A 13430-nucleotide genomic window follows, 5' to 3' on the forward strand; every position below is an offset into this window, starting at 1 on the left:
AGTTACCTTCAGCTCCGACAGGACGCCCCTGCCTCTGCGGATGCTTCAGCACTGACCACACGGGTGCAGTTCCTACGTGGGCACCAAGAGGGCGCCGTTCACGGGCATGAGCTGCGACGGAACCACAGGGTCAGGGTGGCCTCAGGCTGGGCCCTGTGGGCCACTAGGTCCCGAGAGATGAAGGCAGGAAGGATGGAGAAGAAGGGGCAGCAGAGAGAAGTGGCGCTGAAGACACACCCACAGGAGCTGGTGTCAGAGCGGGGACTGGCCGATGGTGGAGAGGAAGGAGGTGACGTGGACACACGAGTTTAGGCGCAGCCGGCTGAGCGCGGGGAGCTCTCCCCACACCCTCCCCCCCAGCTTCCTCTCCAGCTGCCTGCTCCTGGCTGCCCTGCCTCTGCTACCCACCTATGCCCCCAACGCCTCTGTCCCTTCCCTCTCTCCCCACTACAGTCCCCTCGTCTCTCTCCAGCAGAGTAAGTTCCTTACCCCTCTGGGTAGGCCACAGTCCCCCACTACAGCCCCCATACTACCCGTGCCCCATCCCCTCCCCTCCAGCCAGTGTCTGAAAGATGCCCGAGGCTCCAGGCGCGTCCGAGCCCCACATCCAGGCCACTGGCGTCGTGCAGCAGGTGTGGAAGCCCCCGAGCCCTCTGACCCGAGCGGCAGTGGACAGCCCCCAGCCCCACAGCACACTGCGCCCGTCTGGACAGCTTTGGGCTCTGTGTCCTCGGGAACCGCCAGACCCCAGAGCCAGGATCTGCTCCAAAGGCACCTCTTCCCCCGCAGGTGAGGCTGAAACGGAGTGCACGCGGGAGCCGTCGCCCACTTAGCTGGCGGCCGGTCACCTGAAGTCTCCGGAGGAAAACATGGGGCTCTCCGGGAGGGAGAATTTTTATTTTCCGGCATCATATTTTTTCAAAAGGAGTGAGTAGTTGGAGAAAACAGGCGACAGCGTGGGTGGCCACCAGAGAGGCAGAGAGGACGATCAAAGCCCACCAGGCACGGAGGAAGCAGCCCTGGTGTGGCCCAGAGAACAGTCTAGGTGGCCGCACCTCACAAAAGGCCGCCAGGGGACGGGAGGTGCAGGGTGAGGGGGCCTCGGTCACCGACATTTGTGGCTCTGCTCCCCGACCCCAGCCCCTCGGCTAACGGTCTTCAGCTGGAACAAACACCTGCCGTCCAACTGAGCTCCCAGTTCCCTGGGAGGGCCGTCCCATCTCTGCGTGGGAGGTGAGCCTGCCCAAACTGTGACTCCCAGGCTGCTGTCTTCTTCCAAGAAGAAGCTGGAATCCCTCCCTCTGGACTCGATCCTTCTGGCGGCCACCCCTCTCGCGGTCCCAGCCCAGGGCGAGCAGCCAGGAACACTCTCTGAGTTTGCTGGCTGATGAATTAGCTCATTAAAGTGAGCCACGGGTGACGGAGTGGCAGCGAGTCCGCCATGTCAGGCACAGGGCCGAGGGTCCCCATAGTTTCCAAATAAGCGTGCTCTATCAAATTTCCCCCGTAGAGCCCTAGCTCAGGCTCCCAGTTTCGGAAAACCAGGATGCCGAAGACCAAAGAGGGGACGTGACTTGACCAGAGCAACAATCACCCCTAGTGGCCAAGCCTGGGCAAGACCCCAGTCTCCAGACCCCACTCAGCCCAGTGGTCCCCCACTGCACAGGGGTCCTTCCAACATGCCAACTGGGAAAGAGATGGGGTTTCAACAGCCCGTGGAGTTCCTAGAGCCCTCAACCCACTTGAGGCTAGTCAGACCTACTGCCTTCTAGAAAGTTCTTTCAAAAAGCTTTTCACCCATGTTCTGTAGAAACTGGGGAAATTCCCAAGGCAACAGGACATCATTTTAGGAGCAGCGCTGAAGGCAGAGGTTTAGGACCCAGTTCTCGTCTCCCTTCCAATTTTTTGGAGAAGCCATAAAAAGCCTGCATTTCCGCACAGACCAGCTGGCTTAGCCCTTATATGATGTGCCGGGTCTTCCCTTCTCTTGGTCAATACTGTGGCTACTTGGGAATGACCCAAGGATCTGCTTCACCCACGTTCTTCTCTAGGCAAATTTGAGGGACGATAATAAAAGAGAGAACTCTACTCACTCCTCTCCCCACAAGAGCAGGCAGGGAGAGACCACAGTGCTGAAGACCCCAAGATGCAAGTCACGGAACATCCGTCTACATTACCTGCTGCCCCACAGCTGGCACTGCCCTCCCCCACCCAGGAGCTGGCTCCCCACCTGTAGGACACAGAGCAGGGGCATCACAGCCTAGGACACCAAGCCCTCTGCTCGGCCAACACACTTCCAGGAGCCAAGGCAGCTGGCAGAGACCTTTTGGGTCCTCCCAAGAGTCCCCTCCCACATCTTACCTGATGAGGTCAATAGGTTGAAACTTATAAAACACCCTATAGCGCGCCCATTCTTGATACAGCAGCTAAACAAAAAAAACAGGGAACCAGATTAGAGGTGAAGCAGGCAACTATTCACCTTTTTTTATTCAGCTTAGCAAGTCAACATTTGACACACACCCCTCCCCACCAAACCCATCCTGGCAAGTCAAAATTGAATCCCCAAAGCCCAGCTTCCAGAATTCTCATGAGATATCCACAGGGAGACTCCAAAGGCAGGAGGCTGTAGAAGCTGACTTCTCCTCCCCAAATAATAAAGGTGATCTTCATCACACTCTGGGTGTGCTACACCTACCAAGCAAAACCCCTCGCTCTTCACTCCCTCGCCTTGCTGAGTCCAGCCAGATGAGCCCTGGCGTTCATTTATTCACTCGTTTAATAAGTACTGACTGAATATCCACCTTGTGCCAGGCCCTGTCCAGACACTGGATAAAGCAGTAAACCAGACAAAGTCACTGCCATCATGGAGCTTACCCCTTGTGTGCAGAGACAAATATTAACTTATAAATGCCACGGAGAAAAATAAAGTAAGGTAGGGAGTAAAATATGAAGAGGGGGGTAGGGTGCTATTTTAGATAGGATGACAAGGGAACACCATTTACAATAGCCAAGACACGGAAACAACCTAAATATCCATCAGTGGAGGAATGGATAAAGAAGATGTGGTACATATATACAATGGAACATTACTCAGCCATAAAAAAGAACAAAATAATGCCATTTTGCAGGGACATGGATGGACCTAGAGATTGTCACACTGAGTGAAGTAAGTCAGACAGAGAAAGACAAATATATGATATCACTTATATGTGGAATCTAAAAAAATGGTACAAATGAACTCATTTACAAAACAGAAATAGAGTCACAGATGCAGAAAGCAAACTTACGGTTACCAAGGGGGAAAGGGGGGAGGGATAAACTGGGAGGTTGGGATTGACATATACACACTACTATATATAAAATAGATAGCTAATAAGGACCTACTGTATAGCACAGGGAACTCTACTCAATACTCTGTAATGACCTATACAGGAAAAGAATCTAAAAAAGAGTGGATATGTGTATATGTATAACAGATTCACTTTGCTGTACACCTGAAACTAACACAACATTGTAAATCAACTATACTCCAATAAAATTTTTTTAAAAAGGTAAAAAATAAAATAACAAAATAAATTAATTTAAAAAATAATTATTGATAGGTATGTAAAAAAAAAAAAAGGATGGCAAGGGAGGGCCTCTCTGAGGAGGTGACATTTGGGCTGAGACCTGAAGGAAGTGGGGGGGTTATGTTTCAGCTAGAAGAACACTCCTTCTGTGCCAAGGCCTAGAGGAAAGGGCATGTCCTAGGATGAAGAGGGAAGCCGGAAGGCTGGGGCTGAACAAGGGGAGAATTTTGGGACATAACCCCAGTTAGAAAGGACTGGGGTGGCCCAATTAGTCAGGGGCTTGTGGGCCATGCAAAGACCTTTGGACTTTGAAGGAAGCCATTAGGAGGTTGGCAGCAGCGGGGTCGGTAGTGGGGATATGATCTAGTACTATTAGAGTGTAGACGGCTCACTCTGGCTGCTGCAGGGGCAACAGTGAGAGCTGGTATAGGAGCAGGGGAGCTACTGTAATGGTCCAGGGGAGGGGTGATGGTGGCCTGTACCACAGAGGCAGTGGGACAAGCAGTGAGAAGGGGTTTTATTCGGCTTGTATTTTAAAGGCAGAGTCAATAATATTTACTGTTGGATTGGATGTGGGGTGAGAGAAAATGAGAACGAGGCCTGAGCAATCAAGTAGATGGTGATTTTATTCACTGAAATGGGGAAGAACAGGCTAGGGAGGGGGAACCAAGAGTTCCATTTGGGAGGTGTTTGTTGGAGATGCCATGTAGATGTCCACGTGGGGATACAGAGTGAGCAGCTGAATCTAAAAGTCTGGAGTTCAAAGGAGAGTCCAAAGTCAGAGAAGACATGATTTGTAAAGTCATCAAGTTACGGATCCAACTGTCAAATAGGGAGAGGTAGAGAAGAGGCGTGACGCCTGGGCCCTGGGTGCTCCACCGTTCAGAGGTCAAGGGGATACTGAAGAACAGCAGAAGAGGCAGAGAACAGTGGTGACATGCCACAGAACTAGAAGTGGGTGGTGTCCTGGAGGCCAAGGGACCATGGGATTCCAAGGGAAGAAGGTGAGCATCTGGGTCAAATACGGCTGATGGGTCAGGCTGGATGAGAACCAAGAAGTGACCCTGGACCCAGTGACCCATGGTTGATCTTGACAAGAGTGGTTCCAGACGGGCCAGATGGACACAGCAGAGGAGATCACCAGGCAACCCCTGGAAGAGCTGGAGCTCCAGGGCGTCAAACCTGGGAGGTGATGCGACGATGCCTGCACACCGCCCGTGTGGCTCTGCCGGGCCAGCTCGCACAGCCCTGCAGGGGAGGGAGGGTGCTGTAGACCCCCGTGTGGCCAGCTCGCACAGCCCTGCAGGGGAGGGAGGGTGCTGTAGACCCCCGTGTGGCCAGCTCGCACAGCCCTGCAGGGGAGGGAGGGTGCTGTAGACCCTTCCCCGTCTCTACAAATGTTTAATCACACAGTTCGAGACCAGGTGGATCGGGCTAAACCCCGGGTTACAGGGTCCCGGGACAGACCAGCAGTCAGCAGGGATGAGGCTGTGTGCGCCAAGTGCAAGAGGACAACCAGAGTGACTTGCAATAGTCCCTTTAACCCTGCAGAGTCTAGAACCTTCTAATGAGCTCCTAGCAAATACACTCTCTCCCTCAGAGTTACGCCATGTCCTCTTCACCTACCGGCCAAGCCTGCAAACAGAGTCAGGAGGCTCTGCAGCTCCTTCTCACAGAGCCTTATTTCAGAGGCCTCGGACGTAATTCCAAGCATGTGGGTCTGACCCCAAACCTTTAGGGCAGGAAGCAACAAGGGGACCACACCACCTGATGGATCAGAGCATACAAGAGGCCAGGTCGGCTTCCTAGGCTCACATCTGACAGTGGGTCAGTTGGTTTAAGTATTTCATGAGACTATGAAGAACTCAACTGTTAAAACCATCTGCAGTGCCAGAGAACGGCAAGATGCATGAGACTCGGGGGCCCTCCCTGAGGCCACAAGCTCCTCAGAGAGCAGCTGGACCTGGGACAGACAGAAAGACGCCAGCTGTAGCCGGCTTAGAGGCATTGATGGGACACGGTGGACCAGGATGGGAGAGGACGGAATTCTACCCCCGGATCCTGCAATGACCTGTTGGATTTTTTGGCAGGTCACTTCCCCGTTAGTAAAATGGGAGTTGTGCAGGATGGGAAAACTAGTCCTCAAGTGAAACCAAGAAGAAAGGTACCTTTCCCGTCAGAAAGACAAGACTGACTTTTTAACTGCCCACTAGAGAAGATAATCATCTGCAAAAGCTGGAAAATTCAGGACCAAGGGTTTAGAAACCGCTGAAGTTTCTAAACTTTAAGATGAGTATCTTCCAGCCTGTGCTTTGGGTTCCCTGTAAGTGGGCAAGGAAGCCACGGGGAGCTGGTGGCACTCAGTCAGCCCTTGGAAGGTGGTGACAGTCCCTCCCCTGGGATGCCTGAGAAAAGCAGGTAAGTCTGGCGCACGTGGAATGAGGTGGCTGCTGGCAGTGGGAGGGGCCCATCCACACCCTCACAGCTCAGCTCTCTAGAAAGGCAAGAAACCCCTGCTCTCCAGAGGGAGGGAGCCTCTCGTGAATTACGCTCTGGGAGGGAGCTGAGTCATCGAGACTGCAGGCTGCACTAGGTGAGCTGCGGGGAAGATCGCTCTCCGCCTATGAGGCATATCCCCGGAACAGCCACAAATCGCAGGGAAGAAGGAGGCGAACCCCAGGTACGGGCAGGATGGGCGGATCACCCCTAAAGGCCCCCAGAGGGGCGATCTCCCATCAGTTCTCAACCCTTCTCCACCTCCTCCAGCACCAAATTCAAGGGTTCTCCCTTGCACCCCACCAAAATCCTTCCCGCAGCCCTCTGGAAGAACACTAGACTATTACAATGTAACACATACGAATAAACGTGCTGCACATATTCAGAGATTTCGGCTGGTTCTTCCAAGATACCTTTTAGGGCCCACCCATATGCCTCTGAAGCTCTAGGAAGGAAGCCAGCACGGCAGTGAGAGGTCCCCTTGCCATACATCAAAGACCGTGTCCACCTGGTGGTAGCACTGGCTAGAATTTGGACACCAGCGTTTTAGTCCTGACGGGACAATCATTTCATGGACATTGGAACCAGTCTCGCTTGCCGTGCTGGGTATCTGTTTCCCAAGCCAAATGGACAGAAAAAAGCTTTCACTCTCACTCCTGGTTTCTCTTATCTCCCATCACAGCAAACTTTATTTCCCTAACCATGACCCTGGCAGAGGAAAATAAGGAGGCCAGGACTGACTGGCAAACCCGAGGAAAAGCCACAGGAAATGGGTTGCTTGTCTTCCCAAGACACTTGTCCACCTTCACCGAGCAACCACCGAGATGCAGCTCTCTCCTGGCTGGTCCCCCTCTGCCTGCCAGACTCTACCCATTCCATCCTTTGGGGTGCGCACTGGGAGGAGGTAGTAGTGGCCTAAGCAAAACAATTCCTGGGAGGGAGACATTCTGTTAAAAGGCTTTATTGTTAACAATAATATAATATCACTCCAGGCAAAGGTACATGTATTTTGGATAGTCTACAATTTGCTTCTCTCTGCCTCTGTGCAGGTAAACGGGGGGTGGGGGCTGGCTGATTTCTCCCAGGAGTACTGTGTGTTCCTGATCTCTGGAATGTTCCTGCAAAGTGTTCTACCTTGAGGGGCTGAGGGTTACCACCCAGCCAGCAGGAGGTCTCTTAGGTGGGCAGTAGGTGGTGATCACTCTTTAAAGGGGAGTAATGTGAAAAGAAAAAGTAGGAGGACAGAAAATGGCTGGGGCCAGGGAGGTGAGATGTGGGGAGAAAGGCTTCCTCCTTTTCCTTTAAATTTGATCCGGGACTTTTCAAGAAATTAAACACCACTGAGACTATTAGCATCAGATAGAAAACAGATGAGGTTAAAACATGGAAAAACTACAGCAGATTCCCTGGGCAGGGAGAGCAGGGGACATATGTAAGCAATCACAGCAGTATTTCTGGAAAAGACCTTTTTATGTTTTTAATACTTAACACTTCATAACAGGGACTAATAGGCTGGATAAAAAGAAGGCTGCTCAAAAGCAACTTGGGGGATGAATGATTTTCCAGACAGCAGAGCCGGGGCGGGGAGAGGGGGTACGCGGGCTTCTATTCCTCATCCCGCCCACCCTCCTCTGTTCACCAGAGTCGCTGAAGGCTGGGGAACCTGGGTGGGAGATGGCATGAGGGGGTGATGGCCAGACGGGCAGCCCCCACTAGAGAGGCTGGGTGATGCTCAAAGCATCATGCCGTGGTGGGAAGGGTGGTACCCATGCTCCTAGAGTACCAGCAAACAGAAGAAACGGGATCTAGATGGAGGGCTGGGGACAAGAGCTGTCCAGGCAGGAGCTGTGACTGGCATAGGGGGGAATCCTCCAAAGGGACCCCTTTCCCTCCCTTAAATATAACCTATTTCTAGCTGCCCAGAATACGCAGCAGGTTTCCCATCTATCATTTGGGAATGGCTGTACCCCACCTGTCTGCCTCGATGGAGAGAGTAAGAATCACTTAAGGGTGACCCTCCCCAAACAAGCCATAGCGGCATGGATGCTGGTATATTTTTAGCAGGAACACTAGATTTGAGGGTCAGAGGGGCACTAGCCCCTTCTCTGTTTATGGTAGCAGTGTTCTCATGGGCAAGGTGCACAATCGTTCTGTGCCTCAGTTTCCCCATCTATCACTGAAGGGATGTGGATGCTCAGTGTTTCTTAGCCGAAGCTCTCTTGTCATCAGGGGCAGGGATACTGCCTGTGTGTGTGACTGTGGGATGTATTTCAGGATGGCTGGCATCACCGGTCCACCAGGCACTAAATGCCAGTAGCACCCCCATACACAGTCACGTCAACGACCAGAAATGCCCTCATACTTCCAAATGCCTGGGGACAGGGAGCTGTGGAAGAACGGCTGGAGATAGATAAGCAGTAAATAGAGCACCCAGGACACGTCTATGCAGCCCCCCCACCCCTGCGTGGTCCTCGAGCGCAGCATCAGGCTGGCTTACCTTTCTGTCATTCACGTCATCCCCTGGACTATCACATTCACCCTGTAGGAGGAGAAGGCCAATGGAATGATCAAAAACAGAGAAAGCGTTTTCTTTTAAATTTTCTAACGTTATCCCTTTCTTTCATTTCCATTTAAGGAAGGTCAAGGGCATGACACGTAAGGAGACACCGGTCCGCTTCCTTGGTCACCAGCACCTGCTGTGTTTCCTGTGGGCAGCTTCTCACCCAGGGCGCCTCCCCTTACAGGCCTCAGAGACCCCCCTGCACCTCCTCACAGCAAATGCAACAGCAGAGCCCGACCTGGAAACGGACTAGCACATCAGGAAAACCCCCCTGCGCCCTGGCCATACCCGGCAGAACCTCAATTCCCGTGTGCCCACAGCAAGGTTGCTGGCGAGGAGAAAAGGTCACCTGGGAAACTCCTGTGGGCACTCAGGGGTCCCCACCCCAGGGGTCTCATTTGGTACCGCTGTGGGGTAGATGCTAAAGCGACCGATGGGGTGGACAGGGCAGCCTGGGGGCACCGAGTTCACGGGCCAGTTCAGTTCCTCACAAATCATCTTGAAGAATATCACTGCATTATGTTATAGGAAGTTTATAACATTACTCTCAGCCAAGAAAAGCTTTAATTACAGTCTCTCTGTTTTCTTAACCAAACAACAGTATAAGGGATTTTGAGAGACATCCTTAAAAAATGTCAAGATAGAAAAAAGATCTGACACTTAATATATCCTCGCATAGAATGAGGAATTTCACATCCACACAAAGCTATCACATATAAAATATCACTTTCAGTCATTTGAGGGCCTGACGGTCCAGCCTGCGTTATTATCCGGGTCTGGGACTTGCACTCCCCGCTATCCACCCACCTTCCCCATCTCCCTTTAACCCTCCACACGCCCTATCTGTCTTCTCACACTTTCCCCAAAATCAAGGCAGGGAGCGCGGGGACGCCCAGACAAAAACCAGTTCGTTCTGCCATCGGGAAATAACAGAAACAGTTTGAGACAACAGGCAAAAACCAACTGGGGATTATTTTCATTCACAAGTGGTCCGGAGCCAGCCCAGGTGGTTCATCATTCCCTCCTGCCTCCCTGCCCGTATATCCACCACCATGTCGCCTGCAGTGTTCACCCTTTTGACTGATGGAGGTGGTACTCACGTCGTGCAGGGGGTAGGCAGCCTCGTAGATATTATTTGCTATCAGAGAATTAATACCTGCAGAAGAAGGAAGATGAAAACGGTAACTGTAGGGCAGGGGTTTCTCAACTTGACCTTGGTCTTCTGATAAATATTAATTCCCCCAGCCCCACCTCTCAGCTGAGAACCCCTACCCCTCCAGATCCTCCCAGTCGAGAAGTTCCTTTCGGGCTTGACTTCTTAGTATAAGAACAGTATTTTTTCATTTCCCAAATGCAAAGTTATGATTAAATAGCAGATACGCTCTCTCAAACGTCACGTCTGTCCTGTCCTCATACACTCAGATCCCTCTGGTCCCGGAACCCTCACCACCACCTCCTCCATGGCCACAGCTGTGCGCTGAGAATATCTGTGTTCAGTGACCGGCATAGGAATGACCACAGGGATTACTGTAATTATAATCAATAAACATGTCCGTCAGAGCATCCCACCGCCCTTCATCTCAACTCATTTCTGGCCCCTCCCTGTTCCTTCACAAGGCAGCGTGCATTATGGTCCACGACTGACCTGCCTGGACCCTTAGATCCCTAGGGCAGTGGTTCTCAAAGTGTGACCTGGGGAACCCCGGGTGTCCCCATGACCTTTTCAGGGGGTTCATAAGGTCAGACTATTTTTATAATAGTACTAAGACACTGTCTGCTTTTACACTCCTATTCTCTCACGAGTCTACAGCAGAGTTTTGTGACCTGTGATGACATCACCCCTGGACAGCTAATGGAATGTGGGCTTGTGTATCCTTGTGCTTTAAACTTTTCTCGATTTTAACTTCAAATATAATAAATATTGATCAATATAATCCACCTAGATGAAAGCCCTGTAGGCGCTCTCGATAATTTTTAAAAGTGTAAAGAGGTCCTGAGACCACAAAGTTGGAAAACCGCGTAACAGGGGATCCATTTTTTTTTAACCCCGACAGTATTCCACAGCACCGGGCACACACACAGCAGACCCTACTAAATAGATGTTACATGAAGGAGCGGCTCCGTCCCTGTAACTCCAATACACTCACCACAGAGAAGCTCATTTCAACACAGAGCCACTATTATTCCCTCATTTCCTTCATGTTTGGATTCAGAGACTATAACGTGCCCTGTATGTTCTGTCACTCAGGACAGTCTGCCCTGGGTTGCTGGCTCCCAGATGGAAGGGATCATATCTCATCAGCTCGAGGACCCTGCCATGCGGGGATGCGGGGATGCACATTCAGTGGGGGGCAGTGGGGCGGCAGAGGGCGGGGTCTCTGATACACAGTGATTTCCCTTGTCTCAAGCACGCTTTCTGCCCTGAACCATTCTTTCCGGAGACACTGTAGACCGTAGTGTGAAGAGGAGAAATTCGATTTTGGAGGGAAACACGCATGACGTCCAAATGCTAAGTAATCTGCATTTGCACACGACTCTGGAGAGACGGCCAGGCCGCGTGACAAAGCCAGACGACAGTGACTCGTCAAAATTCATGGTTTTCCACCTCCCGCACACAGTCAGGGCCCCACCGCGTGCTCGGAGCCTCAGAGGTTCTCAAACAATCCTCCTCCCTCCATCAGCCTCCTCTTCCTCAAATCATGCCCCTATTTGCCTGGGATGCCAGAACGGCTGGCCAGGGGCCCACGTGGGAGCAGAGGCCCTCAGGAGGCTGCAGGGGCGCCTGGCAGAAGCGGCCACTCTTCCAGTGAGTTGAGAGCTGAGATTTCAGGGTTGCGGCGTCACCCAAGGGCCAGTCCTTTCCTGATTTTACGTCTCCTCCTCGGCATGCACAGAAAACATCAGAAATAACTGGGCGGGGGGGGGGGGGGGGGAGGGTGGGAGATGGGGGATGGAGGGTGGGTATAGGGAGTACGGGTTGGGGAGAGGTGCCCCGGGGCTGAAGGAGCTGCAGATTTGTCTTCCTCCGAGGACTACAATTTCACTCTGAGCATCATTAATCAGTTCAAGAGCCATAACCACAGCAATGTGAAGCCACCCTACAATCATCAAGGGGAGGGATCCCAAGCCGGGAGGGGGCGGGGGGCGGTTCAAAGCTGTCAACATGGATACAGGCTGAAGCATCACAGGCGGGCAGGGCTCCAGCTAGACCCCACCCCACGCACTACCTAACCCAGTCCCTGCACCCATACCCACCCCCTGGTTGCCACGGCGGCAGCATATACCCTGAAGGCAGTCGCCAAACTGCGTGGAGAAGTTCAGCAGGTGTGGAGCTCCCCTGCTAGTTCTCGGCTTTGCTTAGAGAGTAGCCCAGCATCTGAGAGCACTGGGCCGACATCCTGAACTCCTGGCTCCTGACACCAGAGCTTCAAAACAGATCTCGAATCGTCGGAGGTCTAAAGCTATGCACCCTACGTCTCATCTGAAATAAAGTTCCTTGGCAGTGAATGCCAGTTTCACTTCTAGAATGTTGTTCATGCCTTGTTTGGTGCCCTCCAAAGGCCCGCAAGGTACCTGAGGCAGGGAGCACGCCCCTCTCACGGGAGTCTCCCATGGCTCCCGCCTCACTGCTGGGAACACAGGAGGGATAACGGTTGTTCCCCAAAAGAGTAAGCAGCCCTATGGCGAACGTGATCTCAGCATCTCTTCCCATGATTCACAGGCGTCCACCTACCCACTACTCCAGTTTTCTTTGGCAACCCATGCTGATGAAGGAAACTTAAACTCTGGTTGACTAGTCTGCTTCCTAAAGAGAGGAACCAAGACGACTCAGGTCATCAAAGCTGAATTGTCCTAAACCAGATAACCAGAGCTTCAAGATGCTGTCATTGACTGTGTCTCTGCCCCATGGCTGTGCACCTCCCCCTCTTCAGGTGGTATCTCATGCGCCATTCCGTCAGTGGCTGCTGGGCAGAGGGAGGGGATGGGACACGAAAGGAAGAGGAATGGGGAGGGGGAGAGGCAAGCTGAAAAGTAACTGTTCATCCACAACTTCACCCAAGAAAGGGAACTGCTTTGGCCTCTCAGCCACAGACTTCAGACACCAAGATTCTACCCCCAAACAAGCATGGAAATCAGTTTGAAAGAAGAAAATAATCAACCTTTAAGAAAAAAAAAAAAAAAAAGAGTCCCTGCTTTGAAAATTGAAATTCTGAATTTTTCCTTTCTTTTCAGCAGAAAGGGCTAATTGGTTCCATCATGCACCCTCCATCTGGCCATAACGGCAAAGCTTTCCTCTTCAGGATGACATCCAAAGTCCTTCCTCTCTGCTCTAGACCCAGGGAGACAGAGAGAGACCCAATCTTTTGTCCTCCTACTCCCAGAATGGGGGCCAGCAAGAAGGAGAAAGCACTGAGAACATTTTCCTTCCCCTCTCGCCTCAAAGAGAAGCAGTGCCTTGGCCCAAACAAAGCATGGCCCACCGAGGACTTCTTTACTGATCCCCAAAGTCCCTTCAGGTCACCGGGTACTTCTTATCTGTTGCTTAGAACCACAATTCCCCAGGGAAAAGGCTCACATTTTTCTCTCTGCCCAGCAATGGCCACAGCTCTGCTGATTCAGCCAAGCCCAGCAACACTGGTCCTCTGCAAATACAGGGTCAGGGTCAAGGACCAGAGCAGGGTGGGCTCAGGCCCTGGGACTGGTACCTGAAAACACCCTCATAATATAAAACCTAAGGCTTCGCATTTAGCTTCCAAGACATCTCTGGTTTCCTGGACACAGAGCCTGACCCAAAGCACAGTTTC

At 52.1% G+C, this 13430-nt stretch overlaps 1 protein-coding gene and 1 long non-coding RNA gene across 9 annotated transcripts in view; one reads left to right on the plus strand and one right to left on the minus strand.

Moving 5' to 3' along the window:
• Positions 1-13430, minus strand: part of ANO2 (anoctamin 2) — a 350657-nt gene that overhangs the window by 229592 nt on the left and 107635 nt on the right. For all 8 annotated transcript variants that reach the window (XM_082349769.1, XM_082349772.1, XM_082349775.1 and 5 more), the window contains 3 exons: positions 9726-9781; positions 8563-8604; positions 2362-2426 (listed from right to left, as the gene is read on the minus strand). In XM_082349769.1, coding sequence (XP_082205895.1) covers positions 2362-2426; positions 8563-8604; positions 9726-9781 — 163 coding nt within the window. The remainder of the gene's footprint in view (positions 1-2361; positions 2427-8562; positions 8605-9725; positions 9782-13430) is intronic.
• LOC309609022 overlaps positions 1-13430 on the plus strand; it is a 447877-nt gene that overhangs the window by 175592 nt on the left and 258855 nt on the right. The window lies entirely within an intron of this gene.

The sequence above is a fragment of the Balaenoptera borealis genome (genome assembly GCF_965194805.1).
Source record: "Balaenoptera borealis genome assembly, chromosome: 13".
Classification (NCBI taxonomy): Eukaryota; Metazoa; Chordata; class Mammalia; order Artiodactyla; family Balaenopteridae; genus Balaenoptera; species Balaenoptera borealis.